Raw genomic sequence first — 19,621 nt, 5'->3', positions numbered from 1 at the left:
GAGGAGGTTGCGCGGGACTGTCAGACAGGTGACCGCTACATCAACTTTTTTTTCTCATTTTTGAAGCGTGCACAACCGAGAGCTGATAGAGTGCTGCGGTGGCTGGGGTGACAGTCATTTGTGCGGCCGTGCTGATAAGAAAGCAGAGAGTAGAGAGCTCGGGTCTGCGCATGAGTAATCATGTTTTTTTTTTTAATAAACCCTTTTAAAACCCACAGAGGATGAGGATTACAGTAGTCAACTTTTTTCAGCATGAACAATGCCCTCCAGATTACCTGAGGGAATGAAAGAATCTTGTAATGTTCAACAGACAGGTCTCGAGTCATTGCTCAAGTCTGTGGCTGCTTAAAGGAGCAATTAGGAAAATACCACATTGGACTGAACAATGAAGATGAGGAGCTGTGGGAACACAAAAGGGTCTCATTCAATCAGAGAGGGACCTTGTTATATCTTTACTCTACACAGTGGATGTAACACAATATATAAACGGCCGATACAAGATACAAACAGCCAACGATCGACAGAAAGCTGTGACATAATCGGCCAACTGATATATGAGGGGTCTGCAGCCACACGAGCAGCCCTGTGACATACCTGCAAATACCGATTTTGAACCCTTCCTCCCGCTGTGCCCCTGACAGGTCATTTCTCCCACTAATCCCCCAATTTCACGTTGCTACACAAATCGATGAGTGAGACCGTTTCTGTGTGGGATATATACGTTTCCACATCAGACTTGAGGACAGTATGAGCGCCATCACACATTACCGTCAACTGACACTTGATTTTGTGAAACCTGGCAACCCAATCTGCAGCATGTGTCGTCAAACACATCTGACTGTGCTCACTGGCATCCATCCCGACACGCCGTCACAATGGGTAAGTGACATATCGTTAATTGGAAACACAGAATAACTCAGGATGCGATGATATCACTTGTGTTTTTGGATGTTATCTGTGTTTTCAGTACCATGGAGGTCCACTGGTACCATTGGTAGACGATAACCTAATCTTTAGTTTCATAAAACACTTTCACATCCTTGTATTTATTCTATTCATCTGTAGTGTAGGGTTGTTTTTATATGGGCACGGTCGTTGGGGGTAGGCCATTTCCCTCTTTCACAACCTATTGTTGGCAGGTATGCTGCTTGGATTCAAAATTCTAAATATCTAATAGTCATAATCGACCTTGTTTGCAGTTCCAGGTGTCCAGTCAGTAGATGATCAAAGTCATTAAGCTCCATCTTGGCCCAATGAATGTCTGTACTAAATCTTACGGCAACTCGTCCAATCAGAGCATGTGAGCGGAGCAAGCGGGAGGATTGTGGACGAAGCGGAGAACATATTTTGGAAGTTGGAGCGTCGTCTAAACCTCCTGCTCCGATTTCATTCCGGTATAACTCCCACCAGGAGTTCGAAGCTTGCCCAAGCTCATCTTGTAGATGCAGATCATATGATTAGAAACAACACAGCTGTTCTTTTTTTTTTTTTGAGCCAGTGGTGAGCGATTTAAGTGCGAGGTGAAATCTGAGGGCGCACTCACACTGTCGTTCTGTCCCGGGCCAAAACCGTTTTTTCAGCTAAAGCCTAGTACGTTTAAGCAGTGTGCACCCGCTCCACGCATAACTAACCGTCCATGGCCCGCTTGGAAGAGGTGGGCTTTAGCAGAGCCGTTTGCCCATGTACGAGCACGAGCGTGCGCACGTGTACAAGCATGAGCACGAGCCCTACGGCCGGAGCGTATGTGCGCCTGTTCGGACATAGAAAATAGAAGGAGGGACCATGCGCGGACATTTAACAACAACAACAACAATGGCGGTGAAAGGTTCACGTTGGTGTGATGCGGAGGTGGAGTGTTTACTGCAGATTTGGTCAATGAAAAGATTCAAAAACAGTCGAAAAGATGCACAAAAACTCTGAGGTCTATGGAAAGATTTGTAAACAAAGGCACACACATGTGATCAATGCGTGTGACGTGTTACGGCGTGATGACGTATGGACAGCAAGAAGCATTGGCCAAGGCCCAGGCAGTGTGAGTACAAACGGGGCTGGGGCGCGGGGGGAGTGGGAGGGGGACAAGTACCCTTAAGCCCGGGTCGCGGTGCGGAAGGACAGGGTGAGTGCGCCCTAAGTGAGCTTGGAGCGATATTGAGCAGAGTGGCCTGGAGCGTGGGGGAACGAACAGCTACGCAAGTGAGGAGCAGTAATTCTCACTGTTCCACTCCGCTCACATGCTCTGCATCCGATAGTCATGGAGATATTGCAGCGCTGGACTGACTGATGGTGCGACATCCCCAATCATAGAGCCAAGCAACTAGCGTGGCTAAAAATACTAAATATTTGTTGTCTCAAGTTTTCTCAAATGTGACATTTTGCTGCTTTTCTCCATTTTATTTCATTATGATTGTGACTGTTATGGCTGTTTCTATAGAAGGAACAATATATAGTATAAAAAATCTAAAAAAAAACAGTATATAGCTGCTAGGAGTCAAGTTCAGGGCAGATATGAAGGCAGACAGTTTGTACCGGTAGCCTTGGAGCAGAGCCACAGAATAGCCTTCGGGAGAAGTCCGGGGGTTGTCTGTGAGTCATTTCCTCCTGGCGGGTGGGCAGCTGAGGTCGTTTCCCTTTACCTTTGGAGTAAAAAGGGAGAGGCGGCACTGAAAGCATGCAGCGAGTGCTGATTGAGTGACCCACAGCCTCTGCTCTGCCTGGGCTTATCAGACCAAGAGGCGACCTGCAGATGTGAGGCAAGCGGAGGAGGGACATGGGCCTGTGAAGAGAGCGGTAAGGAAAGGAAGAATCAATTCCTTCCATACAAAGCAGTGCAAAGAATCCATCTGACCAAAGCCAAAGGAGTGAGAATATCCCGCCATGATAAAAACACCCTTGAGCCAGCCTCCCAATGGACGAGGCAAGTCTTTAACCTTGACAACAAGCACAAAGATAGTAACCAAGACGAACCGACAGCTGCAACAAATCACTCTCAATTCCTCTCTGGTTTTTCAATCTGGAATAAATTGCGACAACCATGCAAATGTAAGCGGTCATAAGATGAAAATGATGTCAGCTTGAGTCCACTTGGACAATCCAATAGACTTTTTCTTCTCAATTCCTTTTCCTCAGTTTCACATAAACACAATGTCACACTGTGCACAACAGCGTCGCATTTGAATCTCAGAACAGAGAAAATTGCATCTCAAACAGAGCGGATGACAGGGGGTTCAATGTCTCAACCGCAATCACTTTATGTGGAGTGACAGTTTCATTTCTATCACACCCCATATGTTTACAGTAACACGCCGCACGCTTCGTAATTTTGGGACGTGTTGCCAAAGATATTCTGTGGAACATAAAGCGAGGGGAGAACAGAAACAGAGATGAATGTACCTCCTGAACATGAGCTAAATGTTTGATGCAGAAAGGTAATATTACTGTTTATTGTTGTACTAATGTTGCTGAAATACGGACACACAGTCCCTTGTGACTAAATGAAACTCCCTGCAGAGACAGTGTTCGTTGTTTGGTTGTAAATTCAATTGGAGGGTTGATTCAGCTTTCATCTTTTCTATCTCTTGTTTGCAGGTGTGTGTGTGTGTGTGTGCATGCATGCCTGTGTGTGTGCGCTGAAGTGGTTTAGAAGAAGAAGAATTACTTTATTTATCCCGAAACGGGGAAATAGAATTTTTTCACTCTTATTATTAATCATGTTACACACAAACAGGACCTATATACATGCAATTAAGGAGAGATGTCAGAGCGAGGGGGCTGCCAGTGACCGGTGCCCCGAGCAGTAGAGGGTTCGGTGCAACAGCACCTCAGCAGTGCCCAGGAGATGACGCTCCATACATGGTCCACACAGGGAGTTGAACCAGCAACCCTACAGTTCCAAGCCAAATCACCTAACGACTGAGCTACTACTGCCCCAACGGATTACTCTGAGGGGAGACACTGCAGGTGCATAGGGTGAAAATTTCAGCTGATAGATATCACCATGAAACTCAACTCTGGTTGATTACTGACATTAAGAAAATTACTCTTGTATTACAAGTTTTCTGAAAACGTTTACATATGCAAATGAGGCATTCTCTTGTAAAAAAAATATGCTGAAATTTGCAGATATTTCCAGAACAGAAATGTGAACATTGGATAAAGTCCGTTGACTTTTAGAGTCAAAGGTTTTTTGGATATCTCTTTTTTTAGCGCTCCATAAAACAGAAAATACTGTCAACAGCCCTAAAAAAAAAAGAAGAAATCACCATGTTTTTAGGAATAAAATGTTCTATAAATGCGGCTATGAATGATGCATGAACGAACCGTCTGCAAAAACCTTCTGAATATGGATGGGAGTGAAACGGGAAAGTTTGGTGTATGTAAGTGCGACTGTGTGGAGATTTCTGGCTCAGAAAGAAAAGGAACATTTTGAGAAAACGGCTTTTTAAAGACATGAATCGTAAAATTCATACATTTTGCGCGACACATTTGAACTCATAGATATCACCATGAAACTTCCCCAGTTACAAGTTAATTGTGCAAATTATAAATATCTAATGCCAACGTTTGGTGAATTTAAGAGAAATCTACAGATGCAAATAGACAAAGAGTGCTAAAATAAACACCTAAATGTGTATTTTGAACGTTTTCTTTCCACTTATTTGAAAGAAAACATGTTAAGGAAGCAAAGAAAATCTCAAAATCTCAAACAACCAGTGCCTGATGTAGTGTTTCACCTTAAGTTTTCCACATCCCAAACCCTTGAAGAGATTTCTGATAATAATAATTTTAACAGTGCAATATATGAAGAGCTCTTTTCCAAAACGAGATAAAAGCCAAATTTAAAAAAAATGAGTTTGAGCCACTTTGCTGTATACAGAACCTTTTCACTGCTTCATCAGTGTTTCTGCCAAATCTCTATATCTCCTAGTTTAAAATGGTCTCAAGATGCAGTTCCTTTCCAAACCGCAACCAGCGCCAAACCTATTTTTAACCTAAATGCGATACGTCCTCTCGACCAATCAGAATTCAGTGAGCGGTCTATGCGATCCAACATGGCGACGCTCTGAAGCGGGAGTGTTTTTTGTGTCGTCTGTCCGTTCAACATGTTCACACTGAGCCATAAAAACCATTCTGACAAGATACATTGAATATTAACTAAATGTGTGGGTCTGGGTAAAAAATGTAATTTTCCTGAAAACTATTAAAATGGATTTATAGCGTTTCGGAAAAGAGCTCCTCATATGTTGTATACACTAAACACACACCACAATGTGTTATATACAGATTAAAGGTCAAATTTAAACATTAAACAACACAAATTGTGGATGATATCATGCCGCCGTGCAGTGGTGCAGCGCCCACAAAACAAAGAGAGATACCACAGAACCAGATCAATGTGGTGCATCTGAGTCGCTTATTTTCCACTCTCTTGTTTTCAAGTGGCTATTCACTCTGGGTGATCTTGGGTTGTTTTCCATTAGAGTTGGGGTTGAAGTTAAAAAAACAAGGCAGGATTGTTCAGTGTTGACGGGAAAAATCTATGTTATTTGTTAAAAACAGCAACACAACACCTTATGTTTGTATAAATAAGCCACGGTTCCTTCCTTTGCACCACCAAGCCGCGCCAACAATGATATCAGTGAAGGACATCACTGACTGCCATTATGAGGGAGAACGAGAGTCCATAAAGGCACAACATCGGGATTATGACGGTCTTATCTCCATATCACACCAGAAGTGAAGTATTGATTTTCTGCCAAAGAGCATCACAGTCAACTAAAGATGTGCCACGCTTGTCAAAGAGCCATGCACACCCAGGGGCATGATGGGAGAGCATGAAGGAGAGGGAAAGGCAAAAAGCAATAACAGGAGGCCTGTGAGGCGACGGGGGGTAAAAGCGCGTCTTTAAACCGCCAATAATCTGCAGACAAGTAGGTGACAAGGGGGTGAATTAAGGGACACTGTGAATAGTTATACATGTATTAAACAACATCAAGAGATGTACATTCTTATTTGGAAAATATGGGTTTGAACACAAATGCTTTAGTGTGTCACAGTTTAAACTAAAGTAGAACTGAAACGATAGGGCAATTAATTGATTTTTAATTAGATAAAGGAGTTAGAAAATAATCAGCATCACCTTTTTGTTGGGTATTTCTTCTTCTTCAGTTACTCTAAACATATCTTTATGTATCGTAGATGATTGTCTTGCAATATACAGGGATAACACAGAACCGTTGTATCGTGATACCACTGTTATCGTCTATAACAGACCGTGATAATATCGAACCCTGAGTTATTCTGTGATTCCAATTAACAACATTGTCACTTACATTATTCAAATCTTTCTATTTGAAATTGAATGAACGGTAGACAAATCCAAAACCCAGTTAATTATTTCAGACATGGATATATCTGCCAAATCTGGCTGGGGTTAGAATTGACAGCAATGCTCAGCTGCATGCCAGTACAGTGATGCGCACTGCACTGGCATGCATCTGAGCGTTGCTGTCAATCACTGGCAGCCCTCCATTCATTCATTGTCATGAAGGCCAGGGACTTCTCAGTCATATAACCGTCATTATGATAAATGCCACTCTGCCTGTCTGGAAGGCATTATCCTGCTAGTTTTAAGTACACTGAAGATGTTGTTTGGATCCCATTCAGTATGTGCAATCGTCCCCGAACCGGACTCACATTTACCAAACTTTTCTAATTGAGAATTAAAAACCTAAGAGGAAACAAAGACAAACAGCACCTCCATTGTCGAGGCTAGAAGCTGAGGTGTGTGTGTCTTTAGCCTTCCTCCCAAGGTCAACCAATTCACCATCTTTTCTAAGCTTGTTCTGCGAGTGGGATAATACAGTGGCTGTAGTAGAACCCCTGAGGTGTCAGAGAAGCAGGCTCCAAAAGATAGCGTTAAGATGTAGCAACACATCAGCCATTCAGCTCGAGTTTGCACAACACAATGTCTGAGGTCACCGGCATCTAATTTTCTCATGGTGCCAACCCCGGATTCATCAGGGGGCATGCAAACAGTGGAGAGAATAAAGATGAGACACCATCTGAGCTGCGTATTACAGGAGATATTTGACTGCGTACTGTACACACTGATCCAATACCAGTGTTTCATTAATAACCTGTGTGCCTCACTGCGTGGTGTGGCTGGGATCATTCTTATACATGCAAGACTGCTTTCTTAACTTTGTAACACTAAATATGACAATAACAGAAAACAATATGATTGAGAGAAAACGATTGTTGTGCCACTTTATTTATTTATTATTTATTATTTATTTATTAATGGTACTGTAACTATCTGCTGCTACACTTAATGTGCTTTAGGACAGGCTGCTACATTTCACTGTGGTTTACTGTAACTTACTTAAGTACGAAATGCTGCTACACTCCACTGTGCCACACTGTCACTTAGTTCTGTAGGACATGTTGCAACATTTTTAACACTTATAACTTATTGCTCCTTCTCACTTATCTAGTTTGTACTTATTTTATTTCAATCTGCTGCTAAACTGAACAGTGCGGATTGTTGTATATTGTATAAACCTACGCTTAACCACGATGTCTGTTGCACTCTCACACTTAGTTCATGCTTGATTTATCTGATGTTAGCTGTATTTTGATTTGATTTATGTTTTTATGCTTATTGTTACTCTGATCCTTTCCCACCTTTGTATTGAAACTGTTGCAAAATAATTTCCCTCGGGATAAATAAAGCTTCTTGAATCTTGAACTTTCCGTTTCACAATGATGCTCTCGTTTTGTCCGTAAAGTCGAGCACTTTACAGCGGTGCACTTTTACCCGTGTTCGCTGAGTTACTGACTGGAATACATTTAATAAAAGGTCACCAAAATGATGTGTTATGTGGTTTGACTTGTCGTGACATGAACAAAGACAAACAGCAGGTTCCCTTCTGTCTGCCGAAGTGCAGATAAAACTGCTAGCTTCTAATTTAACTAACTCCGTCATACAAAAATAATCAAGAAAGCTAAATAAGAATTCTTCCTCTACACACCAGTAAACCTGCTACTCACTCACAGGCATCACCTGGTGGTGAAAGCCAAGCAGCGCATCAACAAAACATCTTAACATTAACTGCTTAAATAATACAGCAGCCTGTAAAAAACTTTACTTTGAGCACATTTCAATAAAAGTTCAATAAATACGTGATGTTTCCAAAGTCGCGCAAAGACCTACCAGCAACTCCGTAAAAAATCTTCTTCAATAAAAGGAATTTCAATTAATATAAGGTTCATGTGTAAACTTTTTAAAAATGCTGCAACAAATTTAAACAGGAATTCAAAATCCTAAATAAAATCAGTGTTCATAAATATATAAACATGGAATTGAAGTGAATAGATCAGCTCCATTGGCAACTATCTGAGTCCGTATCAGCAGGGTATCTGATAGCAGTGTCAGACTCCTGTCTTATTAAAGCAGAAAAAAATACATTTACTACAAATGTCATGGCATTGGCAATCATTAGTTTCACCAGAGGAAACTCATCCGATGAGCCTGAGGCTAAACTGTAGCAGATAGACGACTGGGGTTGTTTTAAGAAGAGCTGAAGGCAGTGTTTTTATTTCCAGTGTGGAATCTCCTACAGTAAGGACGTGCCAGGAATTTTCTCACAGTGCAGCAGATGCATTAATTGCTTATCCATCTATTTTTTTTCTCCTTTTTACATGAAAACTAAATGTTGGAGGTGGGGTGGTGGAGCATGGCACGTAGTGGAGGGGGTACACGATGCACCACGGGCGTGCATTGCAACCCAATGCCCTACCCTTACCAAGAAAACCTAATTTCAACTATGTGTCTGTGGTGCCATTTGCTGAATGGTGAATGGTGTCTCCTGGGTCCCTGTGACCTTACAGCCTCATCTGAGAGGAGAGCGTGAAGTCCTCTCCATTAATGTCTGCCTGATTCACAGCTCCACCGAGCACTAGTATCAAATACTCCTCATGTTCAGTATGACCTGATAATTGTGATGCATGTGAATCTTTCTAGACATATATAGATTTAAGAAAGCAATGTTTGTCTTTGCTTAATTATTCCTGGGTAGGTGGAGGAAGTGCGTGTGGCCAAAGACCCTCCACCTCTCCTGCTTCAGCGTCCTTGAGCAAGATAGTCAATCCCTGACAGCTCAGGGGTGATCTCATGCCCTAACCTTCCTGATGTTTGGAAATTAAGATAAATACACATGGGGATCAGTGGAGCGCGGTAAAAATATCTATATTCTATCTTATGATGCAGATGTTAAAAGACACATTCGGGTCATCAATCCATAAAACTTAAATTGAATCAACACGTATTCATTCCCTCTGCAGGGCACGGTAGCCAAAGGGATTCATTTGTGGCTTTTAAAAGCTCAAAGGACACACACATGGATACACATTTTAGTTCTAAACACTGAAAATGCACTAGCGCCCCCCAGTGTACAGAGTTAGTTCAGATATTTTGGGCTTGTATCACATCCTGTGTTAGTGTTATTGGTGTAAACAGGGTCACTGTGATGTTATGAGTCGTTTGAGAAACAGTTCAGGTTACAGAGCCTTTTTCTAGGTCGAGTGTTAGTTAGACACAAAATAGTGTCTCTTTAAAAGCACCACATACAAGCACAGATGCATGTATTTATGTGCACACGCAAAGGCATGCTTTTTCAACGCATTAACCTTTTCTCTAATTGATACCGAGCACAAGCACACGCAGTGGGACTGACTCATCGCTTAACAGCATTGGATTAGCCTCTGCTTTTGATCGTATCTCCCTCCCTGAGACAATGAGATCGAGATACACCACATCAGATTGTCAGAGTATCTGTAGGTGTCATCTGAAGGAACAGAGCAGGAGTGCGCTGAAGGTCACCTCTGTCTTCATGACATCATTCGGCTCAAACTAGGGATGCACTTGGACCTAAAATGTGTTTTAAGTCAAGGATTCCTTTCTTAATCATGTGGGTTTTAGACAAAACTAACCTATACAGTTTTCTGGATTTATAGGTTTAAATATGCAAATGAGGCATTACCTAATGCTAAGGAGTTAATCTACAGACTCAAACAGACAAAGTGAAGGAAAAATAACAATAATAAGCTGAAAGCAGACTTGTAAAGGAAATAAAATAGTCCAAAATCTCACATTGACCAGTGCATGTTTTTGCTTGTAGTGTCTCCCACTATTGCCTTTAATTATCCTTGATAAATGTTTACACTTCTCATGTTTTGTATCCATATAATTTACAAAGTATTTCTCAAAACAGTGCAACAAAGTGGTTTATAAACCTGCAGCAGTGGCAGAAAAGAGCCATTCAAAAAAAAATACAGGTAATTCATTAAACAAGAACAGTAACCAACACAAAACCAAAAAACTGATTAAAAGAAAATGAACCAGTGTCAAGCTATCGAAAAGCAAAATTAACCGTAACTGACAATGCTAACCAGGATGGAGAATATCATGGTGTGGCTCATGATTAAAGGAAGTACTCACCAGGCTCGAGGTGAGGGAGGGGTCCGACTTGCCGAGGTTCAGGGAACACATACGAACCAGGTTAGAGATCTCAGATGACGGCTGCCATGCTGTCGGAGTCTGCTGGGGGTTGGTGGGTAGCAGAAGGTACTTTCCTGCGGAGCGACAACGGGACAAGCTTCAGTTATTGTTTCACGCACGAACGGTCTCTTTAAGGAAGGATCTGAATACGTTTCCCACCCATGTGCAGTTATAAACAAGCTGTAAATTCAAACAACTGTCATAAGAAGCACAGTGTAACACTCGATCCATAATAAGAGGGAGTAAACGGGGAGCCAGAACAGGTCAAATGACATAACAGCAACCTTTGATAATCCTAGGTGTCCACTCTTGTTAGGAGCATAGAGCTGAAGGCCTTGACCCTGTGCAGCCGGGCAGGATGTCAAAGGGTTAAATTAGTCCACTGGGGGAAAAGCCCATTAAGAGATCACTGACAATCCCAACATTACATAATCAAAGCGACAGTATACCACGAAGTATGATGATGGTACGTTACTGGATCTACCTCCAAGTTCTGTTTAAAGACATTCCTTGTGAAACTGAAATAAAATACCTCTTTTCAGCTCCCATGGCTGGCAGCTAGATGGCACTAAATGCTGCTTTTATCTGCCCTCTTTAATCCTAAAACCTCAGCGCACCAAGACAAAGCTTAAAAAGCAGCATAAGCAGCCTCAGCATCTGAATCGGCAGCTCTTATTGCGCCACTGGCACGCCGTGAAATGAGAAATCATTTGTTGAAGTGTTGTCATCCTTTATCCACATGTGTATATTTCCATTTCCTGTTCAAGTAAACACTCGAGGGGACCGAGAAGAGGATTACCAATCTTGGCACAGAGAGGGAACGGGAGATAAGTAGACTGTGCTCAGAACATAAAAGGGGATATCTCAAGTTCTCAAGGCCTGAAGCCACACATCATCACATGTGTTAAGCTTTAATAAACTGGACAAGGCTAGTTTATAAATTCACTGTCCTGCTAATAGCAAAACTTGAACCGAAAACGACAGAATTCAAACACAATAGCTGCTTTAGATACATGCCAGGGAGTTTAGAGTTGTTGTTAATGCTAATGCATTTTCTCCTGACCACAACAATCAGAGAACGGTGAAAATGCATGTTGATAACAACGGTAAGAAAGTCAGGCTGCGAACAGACAGTGCCACTCATTTTAAAAGAGCAGGCTAGTTAAAGGGAGTCAATGTTTTAGCATTTGGGTATAAACCAGCCATGTTTTCCCACTGCTGCTGATTACGCCCTGGTTCCATTGAAGAATGTGCTTTAATGTAATTTCCATAATTGTATGGCTCTAACCAGACATAATTTCCATTTCATTTCACTTCATAGTTGTAGCTAGGCAGCTAGCAAGCTATGCAGGAAGAGGACGTCAACCCCCGATGCTCTGATTGGAGCCGGACTTATGAGACAAATCAGTGATGTGGGTTGAAATCCAGAGTTGTCAGACGGACCGTTCTTCTCCAATACAACAAGAATGTGAGTAATGTTTTGTAAATGCAATGCAACCAAGTCTTGCATTACAGACACACAGTTTAGGGATGCTCTGTTGGCAACAGTTTGAGTTAAGTCAATTTTATTTTTATGGCTCATTACAAATTTGCCACATGAGGCATTACAGCATACAACAGCCTTTGTCCTTAGACCCTCGAGACCCCTTAAGTCTGGCAGGAGACCCTGGCTGCATTTCAGTCCCAATCTCTTTTTTCCATCATCTCTCTACTGTCCATTCTCAACTAAATGCATCCTTTTTCAAAAACAAAAGATAGTGTACACTTCCCCTGTTCCTTTTAGCATTAAGTTGTGTCTTCTTTCTCACTCTGGAGATGACACACACAGATTTTTAGAAAATCTTTCAATGGATTTTTTTCCACTGCAGACAAAGTTATACGCCCAGTTGTGGGCATGGATCTGACAGATACTGTGCTGTAGTTACGCTCATAGTTACACCGTTTTCACTGTAGAGAAATGAAGGTGGTTGAGGAGGGACTGAACAGGATGAGGAGAGAAAGCTGCGGTCCTTCCTTCCTTACCGGCAAAAGCTTTGCTCACTGGAGCCCAACACATCCCGGCATAAAGGAAGTCTCTTCAGGCATTCGTCAACACGTTTAGAAAGGGGGAAGGGGGGGGGGGGTGTATTAGTATTTGCAAGGTCAGATCACGCCGTTCCCAACCTTGTGCAGATGCCCCCGTTTCAAGCACAACTCCCCTCCGTGAATCATGATGAGAAAGATAAAGCGACAAATCAAAAGTCTCTACACACACCGTCGCTGGTCCTCTGGGTTTGGTCCAGTTGGACATGTTGCACTCTGCTCATTCATCCTGCCAGATTCACCAGAGGGTGAACAAGGTTACGGCTCTCCAGGCAAGTTATGCAAACCCTTAAAACTATACTTTAATCACATTATCATCCCCTCGCAGAGGGAATGAAATCCTCAGGGGGTTAAAAACACAAGAGCTCTTGTAGTAAATGTATTACAAGCTGACAGAAGTTGTTTAATTCCAGCATAAAGATTTCCTTGTATTAGTCGCACAACACTGTATGATAGGGTTTTTTTCCTAACCACAGCATTTTACGTGACATCAAGGTCTTTGGACATGCGAGACCTTAGAGGCACACTTAGGCTGAAATATATATTTATCTGAGCGTTTAACTTTCTATTTTTAGGTTTGATCTTTCAATAGTGAATGATTCTGTTATTTATAACGTTGAAGCATGTCTAAACCATCCCTGCCCTCAGGTACTTGCGCTAGCTGCAAGCTCAAACAGGAAGCAAACCGGATCTCACTCGTCTTGTTTAAAGATGAGCGAGGCCGTGGAAGTTGACTTGAGGTGAATGCGAATGTTCCTTGCACATCTTGTTTTTATGTAAACCCATGAGTAAAACGCTAATGCTTTCATTCAAAGCTCCACCAGAGGGAAAACACAATCTTTCATTGACTGTAAGAAAGGTTAACATTTGAATCAGTGGGGTGAAAGTCCTCCACACACATTAAAAAATAAGCTGTTCAAAGGCCTAAAAACAGACAATCACTTCAAGGCTGCAGTCAAATTAGAAGAAGAAGAAGTCCTTTATTCTTCCCGCAATGGGGAAACTCAATTTTCACTCAATTTTTTCATGTTACACACACACACAGGCCCGAAATACACACACATGCACAGACAGGACCTATATACATGCAACTAATGGAGAGATGTAAGAGCGAGGGGGCTGCCAGTGACCGGCGCCCCGAGCAGTTGGGGGTTCGGCGCCTTGCTCAATAGCACCTCTGCAGATCTGTAATGGTCCAGAGAGGAATTTATCTAAGCTCATGTGAGCTGGACATGAATGAAACTATACAGCAAACTGTTTTCATGCAGCAATGCTCTTCTCTTTTCTTAATTTGTCCAACTGTTAGGGATCTCTTATTGCTGGAAGGTGGATATAAACTGGATGTGCAGAATGTTCTTGAGTCCCTGAGAAAAACTAAACCTAAATCTGTTCAGGTTTAGTTTTTTTTAGTTTAGATAGTTTATTTCCAATATGTGAAAAAACTAAATGATCACACATTAACGGGCAGTCATAAAGAAAAGGACAAAAAAAGAGAGAAAAATAAATGTACAATAACAAAATATAACAAAGTAAACTGAAATAATATAAATTCTGTTTACATATCCGAAAAGGAGTGGGAAGAAGTAGAAACTTATTTAATTCCACCCCTTTTTAATAAATACGCCAGGACGCCAGTCTATCACAGGACACATAGAGACGAACAGAGACAGACAACCATTCACACCTACGGGTGATTTAGAGTCATCAATGAACCGAACACCTGCACGTCTTTGGACTGTGGGAGGAAACCGGAGAACCCGGAGAAAACCCACGCAGACACGGGGAGAACATGCCAACTCCATACAGAGGCCTCAGCTGGGATGTAAACCTGGACCCTTCCCTCTATGAGTCGACAGTGCTAACCACTACACCACCGTATATATAACATACACACACATACTGAAGATTACAATATAGCTACCTATATAAACTTACATACACACGGACGTACACACACACATACTAAAGATAACACATAGATACACAAATGACAAAGCAAATCATTTGTCCGTTACACTGCGGGATTTGCTACCAACTTGCACCTCAAATCATCACACACTGAAATTCCAAGGGCATAGCTCTCTGCTGACTTTACACATTCCTCATCACCGGAAGACAGCCCGTTGCATTATGGGAGCGCACGTAAAATGCAGTCCCACTGACAGCAGTAAGTAATAACCCAGCAACTTTAGCTGGTCACAAGTGAGCATGACTACTCTGGAACCGGTTAAGTCCCTTTACAAACAGTCACTAAAAACACTCGACCGACTGCCCAATAGCTATGCCCATCGTTGTCGTATCGTACAAAAGTACAACTTACTTCTTACTTCGAAGCCTAGTACCTTTAAGCAGTGTGAGTGCACCCGCTCCGCGCATAACTGCGGCCAGCGGGCCGTCCACGGCCCGCCTGAAAGAGGTGGGCTTTTGTCGAGCCAGTTTGCACATGTACGAGCACGAGCGTGCGCACGTGCACGAGCATGAGGGCGACGGCGGTAGCGGTTTGTGCGCCTGTTCGGACATAGAAAAAAGAAGGACGGACCATGCGCGGAGATTTAACAACAACAACAATGGCGGTGAAAGGTTCACGTTGGTGTGATGCAGAGGTGGAGTGTTTACTGCAGATTTGGTCGATGAAAAGATTCAAAAACAGTCGACAAGACGCACAAAAACTCCGAGGTCTACGGAAAGATTTGTAAACAAAGCCACACACACGCGACCAATGTGTGTGACGGGTTACGGCGTGATGACGTATAGGCAGCAAGAAGCATTTGTGCGAGGCCCAGGCAGTGTGAGTACAAACGGGGCTGGGGCGCGGGGGGAGAGGGAGGGGGGGACAAGTACCCTGAAGCCCGGGGCGCGGTGTGGAAGGACAGGGTGAGTGCACCCTAAAAGGTAAGAGGTATCCTTCAGGGTGCATACATTTCCCAATACGGGGTCTTCTACAAGTGATAGATGGTCATTGGTTTGTGACCATTAATATCATGAGGATTAACATAAACCATCTTTCTCCCTCTGGCTTCAACTATTAAAAATACAACTTTAAGCTATTGGAAATGGTGGAAGATTCAGGAGGGAGGGGAGAATGATTAATTCGAGGATAAAGGAAATTAAGAACAAATGGATCATGAAAACAGCAGCTGTTATAGTAGCACCACAGTAGAAACATACAAATACTGCGGTGTGGCATCGATTTCTTATAAACGCATCCATCTGAGAGTCTAAAGCAGCTGTGAGGACCTAAAATAGAAAGCCTGTTCATGACATGATTACCTGTGAGACCGCCCCCTAGGCTCCTTCTCCGAAGGTGTTTTCCATCCTCACTGAGATGTCGCTTAAATTTGAGGGCAGGACTTAATCCGTGATTCAACTCGGGGTTACTGGACTTCCTGAGGTATGTGGAGGGAGGGTAGAGGATGTTGTCCAACTGGAGGAAAAAACAGAAAACAATCAGTCGGTTAAAAATGACATTTACCGTTACTAGAAGTGAACAGGATGAGCTCCGCGTTCTGGGTTTGTCCTATTCAGAGAACATCAATTACAGCTTGTGATGCCGTTATCAGTGTTGCAAACATTAGCTTGAGGATATTAGTGATTTTTGTAAACACTGTAGGATTGTACAATTGTCAATAAAGTGGAGTATTTAGGAAATCAAAGTGTTTAGTACATTAAACGGGATAGTTCTGAATCTTTAAAGTGTGGCTGTAGCCACCAGACTCCATTGACAAAAACAGTAGTTTTACTTCAGGTGGTAAAGGTTTACAGTTAGTTAATTTGTGTTGTTGTCTCTTCTACATATTTTTTCTTCTCAGACAGACACAGTGTCATTCCAGTATTGAGGAAACATCACACCTGCTCTCTCTTTTCCCGCTCAAATCCAAATTGATCCCGTATAACCTCATCAGACATGTCTATGGAAGACATGTTAACTTAAAAATACATAGTTACCAGTGTTCAAGCACAAAACGGCCAGGTTCAAAAACATCTTTTAGACTGGTCCTAGCCACGCAAGACAGACAAAAGTTTAAAGTTAGCTAACCTACCCCGAGAGAGGTATGTTTCCATGGTAACAAACAGGTACACTTGCTGACCAGTGACAAAAAGAGGAAAGCATGGTTCATAATTTGGGGTAGTGGAGCGAGTAATGAAAGGGGAAAGAGACCACAGCAACCTGCAACATACAACCGTGAGGTGATTCGATCTGAACCATTATATTTAAAGTCTATATTTGTCAAACAAGCCCAAAACCCTCCGCGTGGTATAGGCCTACATGACTATGAGACATAAAGATGCAAATCTAAAAACCACAGGCAACCCTGAAGGGAGGATTTAAGTTCTCAGATGACTGAAGAAGGGGGATTCCTAGGGTGTTCTGCAAATAATATTCAGCACGAAATGTAGTTTATGAATCACTTTCCCACTCTAAGACTTGTAAGGCTGCCACACCCGTGGTTGTTGTGGCTTTTCAATGAGTAACAGGAGAGTCCCAGCAGTGGGCCAGTCGCCCGAATAACAAAACATATTTCCCAACAATGCTAGAGAGAAAAATGACTCGTCTACATCAGGGAATATGGACGGTTAGAAAGACTAATATACTACATTATGCACTGCAACAGGTTCCACCGGCGTATTGTATCCCCAGAAGATAATGACCTTGTAAGAAGCTCAGGCCGTGTAACAATGCCCGGCGGTGAGGAAGAGGCCCTCCCTGAAAATACAAAGATATACATGGCTCAGAGCCTTCTGTGGACGGAAACGCTCTCCGCTTCTCCAGGGGAGGATTCGTGATCCCAGTACAATTGAGGACAACTGAGAGCAATTCTTTGCGGGGTGGCTTGACCTCGCTGTGTAGAGCAAGAGTGACAGAAGTACAGAAACACGCTAATCAAAGTAATAGTTCAGTTATTTTTAAAGTGAGGGTTGTATGAGGTGCTTATATATAGACAGTGTGTTACCTACAGTAAATGACGGTTTACACGCTGCCAGTTTGGAGAAGCTAAGCAATGTACTGCTGTGAACAGGGGCGGCAGCAAAACGTGTTTTAGACACCTAAAAAAAACAAAAATCTCAGTTTAAATGCAAGTTATTTTTATAATATGTTTGAGAAAATTTACCTTGCTGTCAGACTTCTACACTTTTGTACACGCTTGCTCATAAAAAGATCCTCTTCATTTTGTCGTCGCTATTACAAAACACTTTATTTCTTATATTCTTTATTCCAAAAATGACCGAAAGTCTGACCCGAACAGCTGCTCTGCAGAGTAAAACAGTGCGACACAGTTAGGATTAAACATAGGAAAACTTTGAGAAAATGTAGTGCCAAAGAAGAGGGCTGTCTGACGGCGAGGTAAAGCGTTGTAAATAATCCAAATATAGCATATAATTAAACAGATATTGATTTATTTTGGTAGGTAGGCTTTTTTTTAAGGTGTTTAAAGTATGTTTAGCTGCAGCCCCCGTCCACAGAAGCTCCCATGTCTGCACTCCTGTCTGTGTGTGATAACCTTTATCTACTATAGGTAATACACTGACTGTTAAAAGTGCCTCATACAACCCCACTTCAAAGCTGAACTATCCCTTTAAAGAAATGCCTTCATAAGTATTTGATAAACTAATTAATATAGAAACACATACTGTTATGTAACAAAGTTTATCTTCAGTCATCATTTCTAAAAACAACAACAACTTCAGAGCTAATAGTTATGAGACAACTGATCCTTTGCCGCTCGGCCCTAAGCACAAATAGACCCAGGATCATCAGGATCTCATGACCCTGATGTGCAGAGCTCTGCAAAAGTGTTCGTTTGGATGTCTACTATATGTGATATTACTCTGAAAATACCTATACTGCTTTATCTGACCTGTAGAAGTACTGAGACATACACATGAAGGAAGGAAAAGAAACAGAGGGCCATTGGCAGGGCGGGGGAACGTGCATTACCTCTCAGCTATGTTTAAACACAGATATCAGCTCTATTTATACTGAGGTGGCACATACAGTGCAGGACACGGTCACATTTCACGCACTTAATGTACTGCATGTATTCACAGAGGACATATGTTTTATTATATAACCTCATACTGCTGGGGTTAAGACTGAATGGAAACTTTCCTTATGTGCACAACATTAAGAGACTTGTATAAAAAATGGGGAAGGAAGTGAATGTTTCAAGAGCTGTGTCCCCTGTAGAAGCTTTTTTTTTAATATATATATAAAAACAAATAAGCATCCCCTGCTAGAGCTGTTGCCCCGCGACCTGATCCCAGATAAGCGGTTGAAGGTGAGTGAGTGATGAGTATTTAGCAACTGATAATATTTACGGAGAAACTAGTTCGTGTTCAACCCATGTTCATTTATTAATGTGTAAATCTCCATTGTGTCCTTACCCCAAGTAAAGGAGTTCAAGTACCTCAGGATCATGTTCACGAGTGAGGGGACGATGGAGCGTGAGTTTGGCCGGAGAATCGGAGCAGCGGGGCGGTGTTACAGTCGCTCTACCTAATACCTAATAACAGCTAATAACCAAGCAACCCCTCTACAAGCAGCTTAGAGTCGTCATCCAGTGACATTGTTTAGAGCCAGAAGCATCTTTCTCAAGACGGGTCATAATGACCCGTCTTGAGAAAGATGCTTCTGGCTCTAAACACGCCTGAACACCATGGATCATGGTGATAAATGGTGCATGTACGATGACCCATGGGAGGACAGTAGCGGCTGCAGTGTCCCTTTGAAGTTAGACACATTTTATAGAAGTTAATATACAGTACAGAGCAAAAGTTCGGACACACCTTCTCATTCAAAGAGTTTTCTTTATTTTCATGACTGTGAAAATCACAGATGCACTCAAAGTTTTCCCAATTTTCAGACAGACTGACCTTCATTTCTTAAAGTGCTGATGGCCGCTTGTTTTTCTTTACTTTGCTGCTTTTTTCTGGCATAATACAAATTCTAACAGTTTGTTCAGTAGGACTATCAGCTGTGTG

General features: G+C 42.2%; 1 protein-coding gene across 3 annotated transcripts in view; it reads right to left on the bottom strand.

The window, feature by feature from the left end:
• Nucleotides 1-19,621, bottom strand: part of mast4 (microtubule associated serine/threonine kinase family member 4) — a 114,272-nt gene that overhangs the window by 74,970 nt on the left and 19,681 nt on the right. For all 3 annotated transcript variants that reach the window (XM_083930008.1, XM_083930009.1, XM_083930010.1), the window contains exons 2-3: nucleotides 15,911-16,064; nucleotides 10,499-10,632 (exon numbers count right to left, since the gene is read on the bottom strand). In XM_083930008.1, the coding sequence (XP_083786134.1) occupies nucleotides 10,499-10,632; nucleotides 15,911-16,064 (288 nt within the window). The remainder of the gene's footprint in view (nucleotides 1-10,498; nucleotides 10,633-15,910; nucleotides 16,065-19,621) is intronic.

The sequence above is a fragment of the Echiichthys vipera genome (genome assembly GCF_963691815.1).
Source record: "Echiichthys vipera genome assembly, chromosome: 16".
In the NCBI taxonomy this organism is placed as follows: Eukaryota; Metazoa; Chordata; class Actinopteri; order Perciformes; family Trachinidae; genus Echiichthys; species Echiichthys vipera.
The sequence above is the reverse complement of the archived record's forward strand: the minus strand, read 5'-3'. Positions and strand labels throughout refer to the sequence as shown.